The sequence below is a fragment of the Schistocerca serialis genome, chromosome 4 (genome assembly GCF_023864345.2).
Source record: "Schistocerca serialis cubense isolate TAMUIC-IGC-003099 chromosome 4, iqSchSeri2.2, whole genome shotgun sequence".
NCBI lineage: Eukaryota > Metazoa > Arthropoda > Insecta > Orthoptera > Acrididae > Schistocerca > Schistocerca serialis.
Window position 1 is genome coordinate 307,568,645 of NC_064641.1, and position 23,187 is coordinate 307,591,831.

General features: G+C 45.4%; 1 protein-coding gene across 1 annotated transcript in view; it reads right to left on the bottom strand.

Moving 5' to 3' along the window:
• LOC126474409 (spondin-1) overlaps nucleotides 1-23,187 on the bottom strand; it is a 646,454-nt gene that overhangs the window by 341,172 nt on the left and 282,095 nt on the right. Inside the window, exons 3-4 of the mRNA XM_050101878.1 lie at nucleotides 3,533-3,640; nucleotides 3,334-3,502 (exon numbers count right to left, since the gene is read on the bottom strand). Coding sequence (XP_049957835.1) covers nucleotides 3,334-3,502; nucleotides 3,533-3,640 — 277 coding nt within the window. The remainder of the gene's footprint in view (nucleotides 1-3,333; nucleotides 3,503-3,532; nucleotides 3,641-23,187) is intronic.

Consider the following 23,187-nt stretch of genomic DNA (forward strand, 5'->3'; position numbering starts at 1 on the left):
AGGAATGCGGGTAAGCTACTACAAACAGCATAGTGAACGCATTATTGTGGCCAAGATAGATACGAAGCCCACACCTACTACAGTAGTACAAGTTTATATGCCCACTAGCTCTGCAGATGACGAAGAAATTGAAGAAATGTATGAGGAAATAAAAGAAATTATTCAGATTGTGAAGGGAGACGAAAATTTAATAGTCATGGGTGACTGGAATTCGAGTGTAGGAAAAGGGAGAGAAGGAAACATAGTAGGTGAATATGGATTGGGGGACAGAAATGAAAGAGGAAGCCGCCTTGTAGAATTTTGCACAGAGCACAACATAATCATAACTAACACTTGGTTTAAGAATCATGAAAGAAGGTTGTATACATGGAAGAACCCTTGAGATACTAAAAGGTATCAGATAGATTATATAATGGTAAGACAGAGATTTAGGAACCAGGTTTTAAATTGTAAGACATTTCCAGGGGCAGATGTGGACTCTGACCACAATCTATTGGTTATGACCTGTAGATTAAAACTGAAGAAACTGCAAAAAGGTGGGAATTTAAGGAGATGGGACCTGGATAAACTAAAAGAACCAGAGGTTGTACAGAGATTCAGGGATAGCATAAGGGAGCAATTGACAGGAATGGGGGAAATAAATACAGTGGAAGAAGAATGGGTAGCTTTGAGGGATGAAGTAGTGAAGGCAGCAGAGGATCAAGTAGGTAAAAAGACGAGGGCTTGTAGATATCCTTGGGTAACAGAAGAAATACTGAATTTAATTGATGAAAGGAGAAAATATAAAAATGCAGTAAGTGAAACAGGCAAAAAGGAATACAAACGTCTCAAAAATGAGATCGACAGGAAGTGCAAAATGGCTAAGCAGGGATGGCTAGAGGACAAATGTAAGGATGTAGAGGCCTATCTCACTAGGGGTAAGATAGATACCGCCTACAGGAAAATTAAAGAGACATTTGGAGATAAGAGAACGACTTGTATGAATATCAAGAGCTCAGATGGAAACTCAGTTCTAAGCAAAGAAGGGAAAGCAGAAAGGTGGAAGGAGTATATAGAGGGTCTATACAAGGGCGATGTACTTGAGGACAATATTATGGAAATGGAAGAGGATGTAGATGAAGATGAAATGGGAGATATGATACTGCATGAAGAGTTTGACAGAGCACTGAAAGACCTGAGTCGAAACAAGGCCCCCGGAGTAGACAATATTCCATTGGAACTTCTGACGGCCGTGGGAGAGCCAGTCCTGACAAAACTCTACCATCTGGAGAGCAAGATGTATGAAACAGGCGAAATATCCTCAGACTTCAAGAAGAATATAATAATTCCAATCCCAAAGAAAGCAGGTGTTGACAGATGTGAAAATTACCGAACAATCAGCTTAATAAGTCACAGCTGCAAAATACTAACACGAATTCTTTACAGACGAATGGAAAAACTAGTAGTAGCCAACCTCGGGGAAGATCAGTTTGGATTCCGTAGAAACACTGGAACACGTGAGGCAATACTGACCTTACGACTTATCTTAGAAGAAAGATTAAGGAAAGGCAAACCTACGTTTCTAGCATTTGTAGACTTAGAGAAAGCTTTTGACAATGTTGACTGGAATACTCTCTTTCAAATTCTAAAGGTGGCAGGGGTAAAATACAGGGAGCGAAAGGCTATTTACAATTTGTACAGAAACCAGATGGCAGTTATAAGAGTCGAGGGACATGAAAGGGAAGCAGTGGTTGGGAAGGGAGTAAGACAGGGTTGTAGCCTCTCCCCGATGTTGTTCAATCTGTATATTGAGCAAGCAGTAAAGGAAACAAAAGAAAAATTCGGAGTAGGTATTAAAATTCATGGAGAAGAAATAAAAACTTTGAGGTTCGCCGATGACATTGTAATTCTGTCAGAGACAGCAAAGGACTTGGAAGAGCAGTTGAACGGAATGGACAGTGTCTTGAAAGGAGGATATAAGATGAACATCAACAAAAGCAAAACAAGGATAATGGAATGTAGTCTAATTAAGTCGGGTGATGCTGAGGGAATTAGATTAGGAAATGAGGCACTTAAAGTAGTAAAGGAGTTTTGCTATTTGGGGAGCAAAATAACTGATGATGGTCGAAGTAGAGAGGATATAAAATGTAGGCTGGCAATGGCAAGGAAAGCGTTTCTGAAGAAGAGAAATTTGTTAACATCCAGTATTGATTTAAGTGTCAGGAAGTCATTTCTGAAAGTATTCGTATGGAGTGTAGCCATGTATGTAAGTGAAACATGGACGATAAATAGTTTGGACAAGAAGATAATAGAAGCTTTCGAAATGTGGTGCTACAGAAGAATGCTGAAGATTAGATGGGTAGATCACATAACTAATGAGGAAGTATTGAATAGGATTGGGGAGAAGAGAAGTTTGTGGCACAACTTGACCAGAAGAAGGGATCGGTTGGTAGCACATGTTCTGAGGCATCAAGGGATCACCAATTTAGTATTGGAGGGCAGCGTGGAGGGTAAAAATCGTAGAGGGAGACCAAGAGATGAATACACAAAGCAGATTCAGAAGGATGTAGGTTGCAGTAGGTACTGGGAGATGAAAAAGCTTGCACAGGATAGAGTAGCATGTGGAGCTGCATCAAACCAGTCTCAGGACTGAAGACCACGACAACAACAACTACATCGCTCAGGCTCTGCCATCACTCCTCACGACCGGCCCAGCCAACTCCACACACACGACTGCTAGCCTACTACTACTACAAATGCTAAACAGTTCCTACTGCTCTTACTGCATACAACACTGCTCTTTGGTCTGAGATTCTCTTATAGCTTACATATCCCAGGCAGCGCGAGAGCAATCCATCGAAATTACATCTGCTCGAGTGCGCTAGCAACAAATTTCTTAATCATGGACCTCTTACAAACTGGATGTCCTAATTAAGGGCAAAACTAAATTCAAACTAAAGCATGGTATTTCAAACTCCGTGGACCTAGTAAATAAGTAAAAAGGTATATATGTCTCACACAGTGATAAATTAGTATCCTTTGATGTCAGCAGTTTGTATTCTAACATACCAGTGGTAGAATGCATTGATATTCTGAAAGCTGATGCACAAGTCTAATGTCATTCCTGTGGAACTGAATGACTTGAGACTGGCCACGCAGACATGCCTGGCTCAGAACTATTTCCAGTTCTAAGGGACTCTTTATAAACAGTTAGATGGCTTAGCAATGGGTTCCAGTCTTAGTCCACTGTTGGCTGAAATATTTATGGACCATTTTGAACAAAATTTTCTAAAAAAAAAACACTCGAGTTACCTCTGTTTGGGATACAAAATGTGAGCGAGCGCGAGCACGCACCTGAAGACGACGCAGCCGCTGCCGGCCGGAGGCGCCGTCCACAGGACCTGCACCTCGGCCTTGGGCGAGGTGGAGGTCTGTGTGACGGTGTTGGGGCAGCGGTCGCTGAAGCGCGTGAGGGCGTCGCCGTACAGCGAGAAGGCGCCCGCGCCGTGCGGCCCGCGGCCGTGGTGGCGGTAGCGCGGCGGCTCGGCCGGCGGCTGCTCGTCGCCGCCCGCCAGCGACGCCTCGCCGCCAGGCTCCGCCGTCAGCATGAAGCCCGTGAAGCGCGACGGCGGCCGCAGCTGACGCGACGCCTGCAGCTTCACTGCCGGCACACAGCGCAACCCCTCACTCGCCGTCTTTCTCTCTGTACAGAGTCAAGTCTGGCAAAAGACAGCACTGCACTGGTTAAACCAAGTCGATCGAACAACGTTTACAGAATATGTCGAACTGAGGCCAATACGACAAGATCACTGGTTTAATTGTTACGGTGTGGAAGCGCTGTAATAAAAACACTGAGATGGCGAAAGTTATGGGATAGATACAGGGTGTTACAAAAAGGTACGGCCAAACTTTCAGGAAAAATTCCTCACACACAACGAAAGAAAATATGTTATGTGGACATGTGTCCGGAAACGCTTACTTTCCATGTCAGAGCCCATTTTATTTCTTCTCTTCAAATCACATTAATCATGGAATGGAAACACACAGCAACGAAACGTGCCAGCGTGACTTCAAACACTTTGTTACAGGAAATGTTCAAAGTGTCCGCCGTTAGCGAGGATACATGCATCCACCCTCCGTCGTATGTAATCCCTGATGCGCTGATGCAGCCCTGGAGAATGGCGTGTTGTATCACAGCCGTCCACAATACGAGCACGAAGAGTCTCTACATTTGGTACCGGGGTTGCGTAGACAAGAGCTTTCAAATGCCCCCATAAATGAAAGTCAAGAGGGTTGAGGTCAGGAGGACGTGGAGGCCATGGAATTGGTCCGCCTCTACCAATCAATCGGTCACCGAATCTGTTGTTGAGAACCGTACGAACACTTCGACTGAAATGTGCAGGAGCTCCATCGTGCATGAACCACATGTTGTGTCGTACTTGTAAAGGCACATGCTCTAGCAGCACAGGTAGAGTATCCCGTATGAAATCATGATAACGTGCTCCATTGAGCGTAGGTGGAAGAACATGGGGCCCAATCAAGACATCACCAACAATGCCTGCCCAAACGTTCACAGAAAATCTGTGTTGATGACTTGATTGCACAATTGCGTGCGGATTCTCGTCAGCTCACACATGTTGATTGTGAAAATTTACAATTTGATCACGTTGGAATGAAGCCTCATCCGTAAAGAGAACATTTGCACTGAAATGAGGATTGACACATTGTTGGATGAACCATTCGCAGAAGTGTACCCATGGAGGCCAATCAGCTGCTGATAGTGCCTGCACACGCTGTACATGGTACGGAAACAACTGGTTCTCCCGTAGCACTCTCCATACAGTGACGTGGTCAACGTTACCTTGTACAGCAGCAACTTCTCTGACGCTGACATTAGGGTTATCGTCAACTGCACGAAGAATTGCCTCCTCCATTGCAGGTGTCCTCGTCGTTCTAGGTCTTCCCCAGTCGCGATTCATAGGCTGAAATGTTCCGTGCTCCCTAAGACGCCGATCAAATGCTTCGAACGTCTTCCTGTCGGGACACCTTCGCTCTGGAAATCTGTCTCGATACAAACGTACCGCGCCACCTATTGCTCGGTGCTAATCCATACATCAAATGGGCATCTGCCAACTCCGCATTTGTAAACATTTCACTGACTGCAAAACCACGTTCGTGATGAACACTAACCTGTTGATGCTACGTACTGATGTGCTTGATGCTAGTACTGTAGAGCAATGAGTCGCATGTCAACACAAGCACCGAAGTCAACATTACCTTCCTTCAATTGGGCCAACTGGTGGTGAATCGAGGAAGTACAGTACATACTGACGAAACTAAAATGAGCTCTAACATGGAAATTAAGCGTTTCCGGACACATGTCCACATAACATCTTTTCTTTATTTGTGTGTGAGGAATGTTTCCTGAAAGTTTGGCCACACCTTTTTGTAACACCCTGTATACAGGGTGTCCGAAAAGACATTCCCTGATTATATAAATTGATAACTCAGGCTAGAAGTAAGATACAAATATGAAACATGTGTCGAATTGTTTACAACTATCAAAGTTTTTTTTCTGTTTTAGGTTCGCAGTACGTAAGTAGTTGATGAGGTGCAGTGCCCAAGAAGCCATGTTAACCAATCAGGAGAAGGCACAGTGTGTCCTGTGGTACCATGAGACACGATCACCAACCACAGTGCAGAGACACTTCCAGACAACATTTGGAAGGAATCCACCTCATGTCAAGAGCATTAAACCCTAGTATGAGAAGTTCAAGCACACAGGATCGGTTGCTGACCTTCCGAGGTCTGGTCGACCAAAAACCTCAGCAGACAGAGTGGAAGCTGTAAGGCAGTCTTTTCTGCGAAGTCCAAAGAAATCGGTGCGCAGGGCCTCACGTGAATTACAGATGACAAAAAGCTCTCTCCATGACATTTTAACACACGTTTATTGTTTCGTGCATACAAAGTACAAATCGTTCAGGTCTTGTCGCCCAATGACAATACACGTCGATATGACTTTGCGGTCGAAATGCTATCACGTATTGAGGACGATGATGGTTACCTCAGACGAATTGCCTTTTCCGACGAAGCGACCTTTTTTGTCAGTGGAGTAGTGAATCGCCATAATCTGCGCATTTGGGATTCACAACCCCCTGGCGAGGTCATGGAGTGCACCAGAGGCAGTCCAAAGGTGAATGTTTGGTGCGCGCTATTGCACGATCGAATTATTGGGCCATTCTTCTTCGCTGAGGCTACCATCACATCTGCAGTGTATCTGGACATGTTGCAACTGTATGCTGTTCCTCAGCTGCTTCACCATCACCCCGATGTCTTGTTTCAGCAAGACGGTGCACGGCCTCATTGGGGTTTGGACGTCCGTGCCTATCTCGATATGACCTTTCCTGGGTGATGGATTGGTCGTGATGGGCCAACGGTTTGGCCTCCACGCTCTCCTGACATAACCCCATTAGACTTCTTTTTATGGGGTTATATCAAGGACGAGGTCTACCGAACACGTGTACCAGATCTTGAAACCCTGCGGCAACGGATAACCACAGCCGTTGAATCGACCCCTCCAGTGATGTTGGCTAATGTGTGGACGGAAATTGAATATCACCTAGATGTGCTACATGCTACCAAGGGTGCTCATGTGGAACTTTACTGATGTGTCAAAAACCTTTGATAGTTTGTAAACAATTAGACACCAGTCTCATATTTGTATCTTACTTCTAGCCTGAGTTATCAATTTACGTAATCACGGAAAGGCTTTTCGGACACCCTGTACACATATACAGATGACGGTAGTATAGCGTACACGAGGTATAAAAAGGTAGTGCGTTGGCGGAGCTGACGTTTGTATTCGGGTGATTCATGTGAAAAGGTTTCCGACGAGAAGTAACAGACTTTGTACGCGGAATAGTAGTTGGAGCGGGATGCATGGGGCATTATACTTTGGAAATCGTTAGGGAATTTACACTCCTGGCCATTACAATTGCTACACCAAGAAGAGATGCAGATGATAAACGGGTATTCATTGGACAAATATATTATTCTAGATCTGACATGTGATTACATTTTCACGCAATTTGGGTGCATCGATCATGAGAAATCAGTACCCATAACAACCACCCCTGGCTGTAATAACGGCCTTGATACGCATGGGCGTTGAGTCAAACAGAGCTTGGATGGCGTGTACAGGTACAGCTGCCCATGCAGCTTCAACACGATACACAGTTCATCAAGAGTAGTGACTGGCGTATTGTGACGAGCCAGTTGCTCGGCCACCATTGACCAGACGTTTTCAATTGGTGAGAGGTCTGGAGAATGTGCTGACCAGGGCAGCAGTCGAACATTTTCTGTATCCAGAAAGGCCCGTACGGGACCTGCAACATGCGGTCGTGCATTATCCTGCTGAAATGTAGGGTTTCGCAGGGATAGAATGAAGGGTAGAGCCACGGGTCGTAACACATCTGAAATGTAACGTCCACTGTACAAAGTGCTGTCAATGCGAACAAGAGGTGACCGAGACGTGTAATACCATCACGCCGGGTGATACACCAGTATGGCGATGACGAATACACGCTTCCGATGTGCGTTCACCGCGATGTCGCCAAACACGGATGCGGCCATCATGATGCTGTAAACAGAACCTGGATTCACCCGAAAAAATGCCTTTTGGCCATTCGTGCGTCCAGGTTCGTCGTTGAGTACACCATCGCAGACGCTCCTGTCTGTGATGCAGCGTCAAGGGTACGAGGTACGAGGCCGTTGGGATCCAGCACGGCGTCCCGTATTACCCTCATGAACCCACCGATTCCATATTCTGCTAACAGTCATCGGATCTCGACCAACGCGAGCAGCAATGTAGCGATACGATAAACCGCAATCGCGATAGGCTACATTCCGACGTTTATCAATGTCGGAAACGTGATGGTACGCATTTCTCCTCCTTACACGAGGGATCACAACAACGTTTCACCAGGCAACGTTTGTGTATGAGAAATCTGTTGGAAACTTTCCTCATGTCAGCACGTTGTAGTTACCACCACCGGCGCCAACCTTGTGTGGATGTTCTGGAAAGCTAATCATTTGCATATCACAGCTTCTTCTTCCTGTCGGTTAAATTTCGCGTCTGTAGCACGTCATCTTCGTAGTGTAGCAATTTTAATGGCCAGTAGTGTAGTATTCCGAGATCCACAGTGTCAAGAGTGTGCCGAGAATACCAAATTTCAGGTATTACCTCTCACCACAGACAACGCAGTAGCCGCCGGCCTGCACTCGAACGAGAGCAGCGGCGTTTTTGTAGAGCTGTAAGTGCTGGCACTCAACCAACACTGCGTGAAATAACCGCAGCAATCAAAGCGAGACGCTCGAGGAACGTATCAGTTACGACAGTGCAGTGAAATTTGGCGTTATTGGGCTGTGGAAGAAGACGATCGACTCGAGTGGCTGCTAACAGCACGACATCGCCTGTAGCGCATCTCCTCGTCTCGTGACCACATCGGTTGGACCCTAGGCGACTGCAAAACCGTGCCCTTGCCGAATAAGTCCCAATTTACGCTGGTAAGAGCTGATGGTAGCTTCGACTGTGGCGCAGACCCATCGAAACCATGGACGCATGTTGTCAACAAGGGACTGTTCAAGCTGGTGGTGGCTTCGTAATGGTGTAAGCTGTATTTACATGGAATGGGCTGGGTCCTCTGCTCACACTGAACTGATCATTGACTGGAAACGGTTATGTTCAGCTATCTGGAGACCATCTGAAGCCATTCACGGACTTCATGTTCTCAAACAGCAATGTCATGTCACCATTGTTCGTGGTGATTTGGCCACCCAGAACGCCTGACTTGAATCCCATGGAACATTTATGGGACATAATCGATTGGTAACTTCGTGCATAAAATCCTGCAATGACATCACTTTCGCGATTATGGACGACTATGGAGGCAGCATGGCTCAATATTTCTGCTGGACACTTCCAGCGACATGTTGGATCCATGCCACGTCGACCTGCTGCACTGCACCGGTCTAAAGGATGTCCGACACGGGTATTAGGAGGAGGACCATGACTTCTGTCACCTCAGTGTGTGTCTGAAAAGGCCACGCGCAGAATGGCGGTTTGGGGCTTTTTGCTGGTACTCGGTTCTCATTTCAGCTAGGAGCACGGGGTAGAAAGTTTTCGGTTTAGCTAGGGCCAGTGGCCTTTTGTATAACCTTTCGAACATCTGTTTTACTGTAGTTACTTTACAATATATGAAGCAAAGTTTGAACGACAAACCAGAGCTGGCGTCCAGGCAAGTGGTACCAACTGATTAATTCCTTTGGCAAAGGTTTTAATTTGGCTGAAATTAATGCTCAGCTAATGGCATCTTTTGAATGTGCTCCGTTCGGATTTTACGGGCAAGAACACTCAATCCTAAACAACCACGGACTCAGGAGAGACCGATGGTTCAATTTTGCTCCACCGGTGTATCAGACTTTGATCTAAGATACATTTTCATTGTTAAAAAAAATCTTGCTTTGTTTGGATTTTACGTGCAAAAGCGTGTTTTTCTTGGAGGTTTCTGAAGCACATCACTTCTATACTTTAAACTTGTACAAATCGAATCAAACTTTTCACGAAGCTAGATAAATGGATAAAGTCAAAACGAAACTTTTTTATGCGATAGTCTTTATCCTTTGTCGAGATATGATGGTGAAAAGTCGAACTAAATGTAGCACCTAAGAGTCGTTCTTATGTGAGCTGAATGTAACAAACTGTTTAAAATGAATCAAATAAATAAAAAATCCATTCTTACGATAAAACTGAAAATTCACATTAAAAAATCTAACTTCATCTGGATTTTATGTCAAAAAAAAGTTTTTGTGACTTTTTTTACGAGCGTCATTTCTGTGTTTTAAACTTGTACGAATCGGTTCAAATTTTGTAAGAAGGTAGACAGAGATATGTAATTAATGCTGATCCTGTTGTTTTGTGAAACATTAATAAATTGCCGTGACATAACCAACATGCTTCGAAAGACAATAAATAAACCTACACCGGATTAGTCATCGCCAGACTCAACAAAAATCTGCATTGGTTGTCAAGCTATGGCTGTCTGACGTCCAAATTATGATGGAGTAAAAGTTGGAAACCGGAAAGAAAAATGTTTCTATCGTAGCACAAAGAAAGGTGAATATATCCTGGGCAGAGTTAGGGATGTAAAAGAAGGGAACTAGCTTTTCGAATTACCTGTAAGTTTCAGAGACATTTAAATCAAAATATTTGATATATTCGCACTTCTTTACGAGTTAACCCCATTTCACCAGCGCATTGAGTTCTCTTGGGCCACCCTCTGTTAGATGTATGGTGAGTGATGTTACAACACACAAATTTATATGCTTCTAGAGAGTGGGGCGTGTCTACAATAGGAAGGATCCGAGAGCAGAGCTCGATCTATAAAAGGAAGTATCCCAGAGTGGAGATGCATGCATCCTAAACATTAATGACACGATGTGTCATATTGCGCGACATGACAAATGCTATGTTGGATGACATGGTGGCATGTGTCATGTAATAAGACATGACATCACGTTACTTTAACCGAAAAGATGTATTATATTACTTGATATGTTTATTAATACTAATAATTAAAAAGGCTTGAATATGTCAAGTTGGCTGGTCTTTACTGTCTGTGCAGCAATCGGATCGCGCTAGTTTACAGTCTACTATGTGCATCTAGCAGTGTGTACACCTGATCAGGCTCATATCATATTACCGACTAATGGGGCGGAAGCAGGAGATGGAACTGAAAAACGTAATGTAATAGTAACTCAGTGTCAGGAGGGCTGTTCTAGCCAGACAATAGCAACAAACCTTGACTTAGCCTAATCTACAGTGATGTATACTTTGTAGCGATTCAAGCAAACTGCTGCCGCAGCACGCGTATCATGATCTGGTAGACCCCGAGTAACATACCACAGGATCAGTTCATATGTGTGCAGAGTAAACATTAGAGGACTCGTACTACACAGGAAATTAGCGAGGAAGTAAATAGTATGAGAGCAGCTCCGATCTCTGTCTCAACAGTGCCACGCCGTCTCCGTTAACAAGGTTTAAAGGACGGATAAACGAGTGCAATGGGCCCAACAACACAAAAACTACAGCGTGCAGCAATTGTCAACATGTTATTCACGGAAGAATCTAAGTCTGCAGTGTCTTCAGCCTAACCTCGAATCTCTGATCGTCGACTTTATGAAGAAAGTATGAAGTTGTGATGCCAACGGTGAAGCATGATGGAGGGTTGCTCAAGGTGTGGGGGGTGTTTCCTGGGTGATAAAGTCGGTGATTTAGTGAGAATTAGTCGAAAATTAAAGAAGAAAAACCATCAAAGGATACTGATCAGCAATGCAGCTCCATCTGGCAAGAGACTTAGTAGTCGTGGATTTGTTGTGAAGCACGAAAATGATCCCACACATGCTTATACGTTGTGCACAGGGTATGTCAATAGAAAAGAGAAATATGGGGAACTCAGGAATATGATTTGGCCATGTCAGTCCCTTGACTCAAATCCCATTGACCTCTTATCGGATCAATTTGACAGGGAGGGCATAAAACTAAGGTTATCTAATGTTGAAGATCTATGGAACAGCTTACAGACGTTCTGGACTAAAATATCTGCAAAAACACTATAAAACCTTATCTCCAGAATGTAGCAGTTAAGACAAGGGATACTCCCCATCAGGCCCCTCACATTTAGTAGTAATATAGCCCAGTGGACAGCCCCTTAAAAACTGAACACAGACCATGCGTGAAAACAGGAACAAGTTGTACTGAACTGTGAAAAAAAGAAGCAAAATAGAAACATTGAACGGCCCAAGCACAAGATGTGCAATACTGAGTGTCGTGCAAGGACCACTCCGCCATGGTTGTCTGGTCACCGTGTCGAGCTGCAAACCAAGAGATCTGTGTTCAAATCTCCCTCCTGCTTCTTTTTGTTTTTCACAAAATTATGAATTTTCCGTCCGGTCATTGACGTGTCTGTTGCCCTGCTGTAGTATTGACAATTGTCGCACTATGCATTTGATATAGCCTATGAGTCATGTGGCAAGAATATACTATCGTCACAAGTAAACGTGATGAATGGTTAGAGCAGGCAAGGTGCAGCATAGACCTCTCACACAAATGAAAGAAACAACTAAAAGGGTGTGAACTATACTACAATAAAGGAATTCAGCAGCCAAAACATCTAAAACGGAACGCAAGAGTCATAACATTTCGTACTTGTGTAGAACAAATGGAAGGTATGTACGTCTGGAGGTCCCTTCATTACACGGACGTTACACCACGACACAGACACAAATTTGAATACAGCAAACAGACACATTAATGACAGGATGGAATTTTCATGATTTTGTGTAAAAAGAGAGTTGAGACACGATGGAGATTTGAACGTGGATATCCCTGCTCTAATCCAACACCATGATCAGATGACCAAGACACCACAGCTGCTAATATTCGCTCGATGTTGTACATCGTGAGCTTGGAGCATTCAGTGTTACTATTTTGCTTCATTTTTCACAGCTCAGTACAACTTCTTCCTATTTTCATGCTTTATCTGTGTCCAGTTTCTGACGTACTATCCACTGGACCATTATACTACTTAATCTGCGAGGGATGCGATGGGGAGTTTCTCTCGTGAGGACAAATGATGGATACTTTAAAGAGGCCATATTGCATTCTATTTAACGGTAGATGGAGAAAATATGTATTTTCTTGGGCTATTTTGATTGTACGATGTGTTTGTATACTGTAAAAAGTATATCGCTCTTTTCATTAGTGATCGAAAACTTTTGACCGGTAATGTAGAATATGTGGAAGAGAGGCCAATACTATCTAACCATTAGTCATGCTTGCAAATTACTGGCACTAATCATTTAGAGAAGAATGAAAACAATGATAATAGTCGACCTCGCAATACGCTTGATTGGGTTGCACAGAAATGTAAGAAAATACGAGGCAATTCTCGCCATACTATCTGTTTAGCATTGCCAGTGAACGCACATATCGACGCAGATGAACAGGCATCGGTCTTGCCGCAGAGTAGTGCGGAAAACTGTCACGTGGAGCGTAGTGAGGGCAGATCTGCTCACCGAGCTGCTTACTTGTCGGAGCGATAGATGGGCTAGTCAGTTCGTATGTTGAGATCGATTAACACGGATCTGGCTTTTCCATCGCGCCACGCTGTCGGTTCCGCGTACTGGTTGCTTCGATCATTCGCGCTGGTCGCTTTTGTGCTTTCTCCGAGTCAGTCTCTACACGGTGTTCGGACTCTCTACTCCACGCAGATCGACCACAGGTCGAGTTTTCCCTCTTCTGGGGTTCAACTCCCCATTCTCCAGATCGAGTACACCTGCGCCGAAAGGACGGTTTTGCGGCGTTGTCACGGTTGTGTAGTTACTACAGTGACGGCAGAGGTCGATCTTACAGGTGTGGTGTTTTATTATTACTATTTTTCATATTGTTAATTTGTGACCACCATGGGCCCGACATTTACGCAGCCCTGGCAGGAACAGTTGTGTCTCCAGAAGCAACAACAAAAGCTGCAGACGTAGCAGATGCAGGGACTGCTCAAATATGGAACTGATCCACTGTCAAGCCGCGCTGGTGGTGGGCGCGGCGCCTTCTGATGCTCCCCCCTCTCCTCCCCCACTCCCCCAATCCTCCTTAGGGGCTGTCTTCCGGTTTCGACGAGCCAATGGAACGATGGGAAAATTGCTTGCACCCGTTCTTGTTGCACTGCCTGGTAGGGCATATCGTCGTTCCAGATGAAAAGACCGCCATTTGTTGTCCAGAAGTCTGGGGTTGTACGAAATCGTGCAACATTTCACTGTCGCTGCCGAGCCCAAGGAAGTTAACTCTGTCGGTGGCTCACGCAGTATTTTGGACATCAAACCCAATTGGTGGTGGCACGGGCTGGATCGCCGACGTGCAAGATCTCTCGCTCAAGCGTGACTTTGCGTGTCTCTGATGCGAAACCTCGTATGTAGACTCACTAATCAGGGATATGATCAGTTAGCATCAGATCCTAAGGTCCAATGTTAAGCATTGGTCTTGTTCGACCCTAATTTAGCAAAAATCCTCCAGACTGCTGAAAAACACGAACTTATGGCAGCAGCAAGACACGCACTTTCTGACAATTGGCAGGTAATGAAGTTAGGTACATGGTGTAAACAGCCCCTGGCGTGGTGCCCCATTGGGTGGGACAGGCGACCTCGCTTTCCACTCAGGCACAGCGTGTTGACTCTATTGACGATCGGAGGGCGGTGACGTCACGACGCTGCCTGTCCATTGGAGATCAACGAGTACAGATAGATGAGTCGAGGTTCCTGATCGCGACGTTTATCGGGCTCCCGGTGTCGCTCTCCTTCCGCACCTGTTTCACCTCAATGGGCAAGTCAGCGGTACTGCCCCCTCTGTCATTTGGTGTACATTAGACGGAACTCCCGCACATAGACGTCTTGTGTTGGGTGTGCCGAAAAGTAGGCCATTTGACATCGGTTTGTGACATTCAGCGAGCCGGAGGAAGGTCGTCAGAGGCCCCTGGAAGCAGTCTCCGACGCCCCGCAGGCATTGCTACGGCGTGTTCTGCTAACATTGGCCTTGGATGGGCGACCAATTGAGTTTGAGTTCAACACGGAGCAAAAGTCAGCCTAATTAGAAACGTATAGGCTCTTCAGCTGCCATACACCGCAACGTCCGCGACGTCACGTAGTATCTTATAGTGAACAGCGCATTCTGTTGCGGGGGAAACTGTCCAACTCGGTACAATATAAAAATGTGGAATTGCAGCTTACGTCGTTAGTGGCAGTTCACCGTTGGCACAAAATATTTTTGAGCTCGATGTTTTTCTGGTTTTGGATTCCAAAACATTGACGAAGACAATTTAGTGTACCAATAGGTCTACTATGGTCACTTGACTTGCTCTTTGAGGATAGCTTCGGACGCGCAGAAAATTTTGAGGCCTGTGGCCCTCTAAAGCCATAAACAACACTTAAATTTCGTCGCTTCCGCTCCAATCCCTTCATCCTGCATGACAAGGTTAAGGCCAAATTGCAGAGTTGTAATTAACTCTGCCTCGCCTTCCTATTTCGAATAATCAGTAGGCCACCCGTTTGGCGGTCAGTCAACACGCAATGTATCGTGAATCTGTATCCCATTCCATCTCCTGAGGAGTTGTTGCGAAATTGTCGGAGGGTGAGTATTTTCCCCGCATCGACTTGTGCGATGTGTACCTGGACTGGTAAGACTGGCAGACCCCTCGTCTATCTTATCTGCTTTTGGCTGGTAACCCATTCAGGGAAATTTCAACATACACCGACAGAAAATGAATGGTACATCCTTTTCGCGGTTTCTAATTCACTCAAGATTTATTGTTGTAACAATGCACATGTAATGCATCGAATCACATTTACAGATCAATAGCAAATGTGGTTCTGAAGTACCAGGTATCGATCCATGCGGAAACACCCATTTTAGTACACTGTGTAGCCTCCACAGACAGCAATGCAGGCACTGACTCTGGCATCCAGTCGATCGTAGAGATGGCCAATACTGCCCTGGCTACGTTATGCCACGCCTGCCCGATCTGGCCGGCCAGGGTGTCCGAGCGGTTCTAGGCGCTACAGTCCGGAACCGCGCGACCGCTACGATCACAGGTTCGAATCCTGCCTCGGGCATGGATGTGTGTGATGTCCTTAGGTTAGTTAGGTTTAAGTAGTTCTAAGTTCTAGGGGACTGATGACCTCAGAAGTTAAGTCCCATAGGGCTCAGAGCCATTTGGACCATTTGCTCGATCTGTTTACGTAGTTCTGTAACAGACCTGGGGTGATGCCAGTGGGTCTTGGACGAATGCACTCTACAATACTGTGTTCACCAGGTGTAAGTCATACGCGCAAATGACCATCGCTTGCGTGCAGGCAGAATCTGCTCTCATCTCTGAAGGCCACAGCGAGCCATTCCATCTTCCAAGTGATCCTCTGACGGCACCAGTCAGAGCCGTGCACGTCGATGCTCTGGCGTGAGTGGAAGACGGGCTAGAGGCGTGCATGCCCGTACTCCCACTGCTAACAACCAGTTCGTATTCACACGTCTGGGCTAACAAGCCCTCTTATCTGAGGCGTGGCAGCCTTACAGTACCACGATCCTGTCATGCTGTTGCACTGCGTGGACGTCCAGAGCGTCGTCTATGACTGTGAGAATGTTCACGTGACCACTCATGCCAGCATTATCGCAGGACTGGCGCAGCACGTCCAACCTATGTGGCAGTTGTCCGAAAGGACCATCTCGCCACTCGGAAGGCTACCAATTGACGCCTTTCAAACTCGCTCGACTCGTTGTAGGAAGCTCGACTGCATCTCCATGGTGTGATTACATACTTGCTTTACACGTCCGCACTATACAGAGCCTTCCGGCTGTGAGCGTTCTCTATTAAAGGGGAGGCTCTGGTAGCTGTACCACTAGGCAGTCTGTTGGCGGACAGCACTGAAACATTACCGGTACATGTACTGTACCCCAGGTGGCATATGCCATCATCGGATCAAAATCGACGTCGTCTTTCCAGTTGTACTAATTTTTGTTTTGACAGTTTATTTCCAGTTGTTAAAGTTGCCTCGACAGTCGGGTAAAGCTCCATATTGAAGCATCCCGAACTCTTTTTTTTTTTTTTTTCTTTATTGTAATTTTAATCACCTCATACAGGCGGGCTGTCAGCAGCATATTACGCTGCTCTTCAGCCTTAAGTGGTACAATAATATGACATATAGGTCACACAGACAATACAATAAAAAACGGCGGGCAAAAAATGTAGATACAAAAAACAATAAATATGAAGCTGTTCACGCTGGACGAGAAAAACACTAACACTTGTTGACACAGCGCACATAACACGGATGACTGCGACGGCACACGTGAACAGTGGAGGCGTGACGCGAAAGAACACTAAACACAAAACAAAGGCACACATACACGAGACACTGATGGCGATGATCTCCGGCGCGCGAAAGTCCACTGGGCGTACACGAGTCCAGGGACCTGCCAAGAGAGGAGGAGGGGGGGATGGGAGAGGGAGAGGGGAGAGCAGAGATACCATGGGCAGAGGAGATAGGGGGAAGGGAGGAAGGGAGACGGGAAGCCTGGGGGAAGAGAGGTGGAGGAAGGGGAATGGGGGAAAAGGAAAGAGAAGGGAGGAGAAGGGAGGGAGGGTGCCTATAGGAAAGGACACAGGAAGTGGGGGGGAGGATCAAAGTTGATAGGAGGGGTAGATGGAGGGGAGGAGGACATCATCAGGGAGGGGGAGCTGGCGGAAACAATCTTGGGAGAGGGTAAGGATGGTGCAGAGATGGAGACCGGGTGGGACGTGGGAATACAGGCGCGGCAGCGGGCGGGGGCAGGAGAGGATGGGCGAGACAAGCGGGTGAGGAGGATCGAGTTTGTGGGAGGTGTAGAGGATCCATATCCTTTCAAGGAAAAGGAGGAGGTGGGGGAACGGAATGAGATCGTGCAGGATCCGTGTGGGGGAGGGGAGACGGATGCGATAGGCGAGGCGGAGAGCATGGCATTCAAGGATTTGAAGGGATTTATAAAAGGTAGGGGGGGGGGCGGTGGAGATCCAGGATAGGGTGGATGAGGGATTTATAGGTGTGGAGTATGGTGGAGGGGTCCTGACCCCACGTACGGCCGGAAAGGAGCTTGAGGTGACGGAGTCGGGAGCGTGCCTTGGCTTGGATTGTCCGGAGATGGGGGGTCCAGGAGAGTCGACGCCCAACTCTCTTGTGGTTCCCTTTTTAGGTACTCCACGTCGACGTCTGCTCGTGGATAAGTATCGTCGGTAGGTTTTCCGGCTTTACTTCCCGACGTGACAGCGACAACTCTCTGATGAAGTGCGGGCCTTGTGTTTTTCTATTACTGCGAGTCTTGTAAATATCGCTTTTATTTAGTAATTTTCCCGGCTGAAACTCTCCCCTTTTATGATTAAGACAGCTTGTGCCACCTCTCGGAGGGAGTGGGGACGTCAAAGAGTCACAAAAGTTCATATTAAGCAGTCCGTAAAACACGTAAACGTTCACTTCAGTTAGCGTGTTAGTTAATGCCTACGTTTTGTGCTAGATGGTGCTGACTCTGATTAGTACTAGGTAAATGAAATAAGTACAACAGTCTTGTATTTCACTTTCACTCTATATTCAAGGATTAAGATGGTGATGGATGATGGTCTATTTAAAAGGTTCCTAGCCTGGGGGAATCTAAATAGTCCGTGAATGCCGATATGCACGCGCTCTACGTCCAGATTCGCAACTAACGGCACACGACACTTTCAAAAGTCCACATGTTAATATATGAATACCGGGACTTCTGAATTCACTCGTATCAGCAGATAATTTGAGTTTCTGTCGTCTATATGTCCGTAAAGTTCCAGTCTAGCACTAAAGTCCTAAAATCCCCTTAATACTCCGTTGCTACCAACAGTCAGAGATCGTACACTGCATCACTTTTAATCTCCGTAATATTCTAACAGTTTATCGTGAGTCTTAACACGATAAAGTCCAATCTAATTACTGTCTCGCTGACTGACACAGGTTCCCCGCCCTTTAACGAAACAATCAAGGAAAAAAGGCGGCAATAATGACGATCAGGCCTTTTTATAGGGTTTTCATCACAAGAGTTTAACGTCACTGCCATGACGGAGTTTCGCTACGGTCGTAGGTTCGAATCCTGCCTCGGGCATGGATGTGTGTGATGTCCTTAGGTTAGTTAGGTTTAAGTAGTTCTAAGTTCTAGGGGACTGATGACCTCAGATGTTAAGTCCCATAGTGCTCAGAGCCATTTGAACCATGACGGAGTTTCCGTGGCTTTGCTGTACTTAGACGTTAAACTACTTGCTGTTATACTATAATTTTAATCTGCAATTACCGAACTCTGATTCTACACTATTTTCCCCTCTAAAAATTCTATTCTTAATTTTAAATTATTCTTTCTATAGCTTTTATCACTATAAACTGAACCGAGGTGTTACAATATGACGACTAATTTCTTTGATTTTCACGTTATGGCTATTTCACGAATCGCATATCGCAGGGAGCAATATGATACGTGACTCCTCTTGGAATGTACGCCCTCGAACGCGCAACGCCTCTTTCGTAGCGTCTGTGACTGGATTTTGTTGAGCACTCCTATAACACTCTTGCAGCGAATAAACGAGTCCGTGACGAGGCGCGTCACCATTTGTCGGATCTTTGCTCTGTAAGAGTCTCGGACTGATGCACAGTACTGAAGAGACGGTCGAACGAGTGTTTTGTAAGCCACTTCGATTGTGGATGAATTACATGGAGATAGTGTACCAGTAATACATTTAGCGGTAACAGAACGCGCTCTTGAGATACCGCTAGTATAGACATCGGCAAGCGGAGAGTCGAATTGCCTGCGCGTGCAGACCTATTCGGAGAAGTTTAAGCAATACGCCACAGAGGCCGCTGCAACGAGGCCTCCACAGCAGCCGCCCGTGCCAGGAAGCGGCGGCAGTAAGTTTAGGTGGCGGGCAGCTGATGCCGGCGTTCAATTTCAGCCAGGAAATTGCCGAGGGACCGCGCGTCAGGCGTCGCCACGTGGACCCCTCCCCCCCCCCCCCCTACACCCTCCCTCTCTCTAGCGATATCATCCCTAACAATGCTCCTAGCCATACAGAGTAGCGACCAATGGTCTACGCCTCCACCCGCACATTTATTCGAAGGAAAAAAAAAATCGTGGTCGCCAGTAGATAATCATTCTTTCTCCCCTCCCTCAGTGTCTCATTTGTTTTTCATATTTTCCGATTATAGGCAGGAAATTAGGCAGTTAACAGCCCAGCATGCACAGAATTTTCATCCTTAAGATTTAACTGACGTGGGAGGAGAGGTGTTAATATGTATCTGGAAAATGAGGCTTGCCCGCAACAAGCTGAACTGCAGTTATTATATTTGAGCAGTGTCAGGACACTGGACAAAAAATAATTATTTAAATAAAACTCAGTAAGACAAAAAAGACGCACCACGAAGGAATTATCCGCTGGGACGGAAATCGGTAGATACGATGAACATGTACAGACAAACTAATGTTTACAGTTTCAGAAAAACTGGACGATTTATTAAAGAGAAAGAGCCCTAAAACTTGGTAAACCAATTACCAACTGGTCCACCTCTGACCCTTATGGAAGTAGTTATTCGGCTTGACATTGATTGATAGAGTCGTTGAATATCCTCGTGAGGGATATTCTGCCAGATCCTGTCCAAGTGGCGCGTTAGATCATCAAAATCTCCAGTGGGTCCATTATGATCCAAACGTTCTCAGTTGAGGAGAGATCTGGCGACCTTTTTGGCCAAGGTAGAGTTTGGTAAGCACGAACACAAGCAATAGAAACTCTCGGCGTAAGCGGGCGGGCATTATCTTGATAAACTGTAAGCTCAGGTATTACAAGCCATCACTCCTGGCTGTCGGGATGTATGGTGGGCAACAGTCCCACTGTTTATGGAGTCTCCAGAAACGTCTTCGCTGAACACTGGGGATTAATTAGAGGCGGGATTCATCACTGAAGACAATTCTACTCCAGTCAATGAGACTGAAGGCTGCAGACATGTCTAGAGCCGCACTCGTCAGCAGTGGGCTATCAAACTGTCTGTCGCCGCCATATAGCCCGACAAGCACGAGTGATGGTCTTGGGTGCCATTTTTTTTCATAGTAGGACCCCTTTGTCGGTCATCCGCAAACCCTTATAGTATTGCGGTACGTCGACGTTATTATACACCTCGTTTTGTTGCCCTTCATGGCAAGCCATCTGGGGCTTAAATTTAATGAAGAAACATGGCGGGAGTTTCTATCGCTTGTGTCCGTGCTTGGCAAACCCTACCATGGCCAGCAAGGTATTCGGATTCCTCCCCAACCGAGCATCTTTGGAACATTATGGGTGGAGCCCTCCAGCCAACTCGGGATCTTAACGATCTAACGCGTCAATTGAACAGAATTTGGCACGATATCCATTAGGAGGATATTCAACAACTCTGTAAGTGCCAAGCATGAGGGCCATAGGTGGACCAACACTTTACTGACTTGCGCAGTTTGTAAGCTCCTTCTCTTGGGAAAAAATAATCCAATTTTTCTGAAGCTGTAATCATTTGTATGTCTTTACATGTACATTACATTTACCGATTCCGTACCATTCGCTTAATTACTTCGTGATACATCGTTTTTCTTGTTTTTTTTGGTCTTAGAATGTATAACATATTTTGAATCGAAATAAAAAATGTAAACTAACTTTTCCTAGCCCCATACAGGTTTATAACCCCAAACACATACCACTGAAAATTTGTGCTTGTGAACTTTTGACAGCTATGAAAGTATCTGTAAGATTGATAACGAAAACCGTGGGGTGCCTGCAATACAGACTTAATGTATGAGTAGTTCTTCCGCTAACTGTGATCTGTTGCATGCACTCCATGTCTTTTGTTACAAATAATACGAGTATTGTCATAACTATTAAAAAGTCACAAGCACAGATTTTCAGTACTATCCCTTCCGGGTTCCTAGTCGGTATGAACCTAAGAGAAATATTTTATACTGTTTAGTCCGATTTAAATACGTGCTACATTAGAAATCTATTTTTATTTAAATAAATATTTTATGATTTTTAGTCCTGTGTGTAAGAAATTTCTCAGTGGATTTTAAATGCTTTAAATGCTTTGATTTAAATAATCATATATATATATATATATATATATATATATATATATATATATATATATATATATATATATATATATATATATATATATATATACAGATTGAAGAAAAGTGCCACACATGGAGGTGTCGGCTTGGGGTTTTTCATCCAGATTCAAGGCAAAAGTTTAAGTAGCAAAATCAGATAGGGTGTATTTTGAAAACACTTGTATGAAAACTAGGAGCTGGCAATACCGTATGTCATGCAGCGCATACGAGTTTACAGAGAAACGCTTATCAGCACGCACTGTCGTACCAGCTCTCGAAGCTCAGTGAGGTGAATCAACGATTAACTTGAACGGATATCATGTGGCGTCCGCCGAGATCAAACGCAACGAACAGAGCCGAAAAAAAGTGAGTAGCTGCTGGATGGAGCTATGGTTTCAATCCTTGTCAGTATTGTATTTTTTTTAGGTGTCCGTCCCTACTTCTCGTCGTTTATAAGACAGACATTATTTCGTGACATGACAGCGCGGTCCATTAAACTGCTTGTATGTGTCTACTAACTGCGCAGTGCAGAACCATAACTGATCCTGGGAAGTTCGTGTAGGGCGGCTTCCCGATGCTGGGTGTGTCCGGTAACCAAGCTGCTGCTGCTGCTGTTGCTGCTGCTCGTGCGTATGCTGCACGGTACCCTCAAATGCGCCATTCCGATAAGACTGTTTTTCGTCGCCTGGAACAATGCGTTTGGGAGAACGGTAACTTTCGTCCGCAAGCAATGGACAGAGGTCGTCCAAGGACTGGACGAATTCCACAATCAGAGGAGGTGATTCTTGAAACCGCTCCTCAGTAACCTTGGTGAAGTACCCGTCATATTGCAAAGTAGTTCCAGATATCTCAAAGACTGGCTGTTGAAGTATTGCACAATGAAGAACTGCATCCATATCATTACTCGCTAATTCACCAGCACCGGCCAACATTCGACGAGTCCAGTTTTGTGAATGACTTTCGCAGCAAGTGGAAAATAAAGAATATTTTATAAACAAAGTGATATGTACTGACCACTCTAGCTTCATTCACTCGTGAAGATATTGTCAACCGCCACAACAGCCATTAGTGGCCGGAACACAACCGACATATCACCCGTGAACATGGCAGACATGCACACTTTGGCATAAACCTTTGGGCTGGAAACGTGGAAGGAGTGCTTTTGGGCCCGTACCTGATGCTGGACAAGTTGAACGCGCCCCTGTATCGTATGTTCCTTTGCGATACTTTGCCTGACGCAATACAAACATTCCGCTCAGTGTACAGTGACAGCTATGGTTTCAGCATGATGGTGAACCGCCACACGTTGGAACGAATGTGCGTAACTATTTAAATAAAGTGTTTCCATGGAAATGGATTGGTCGTGGAGATCCAATGTTCTGACCACCACGCTCCCCAGACGTAAATCCACAAGTATTGTTTTTGTGGGACAC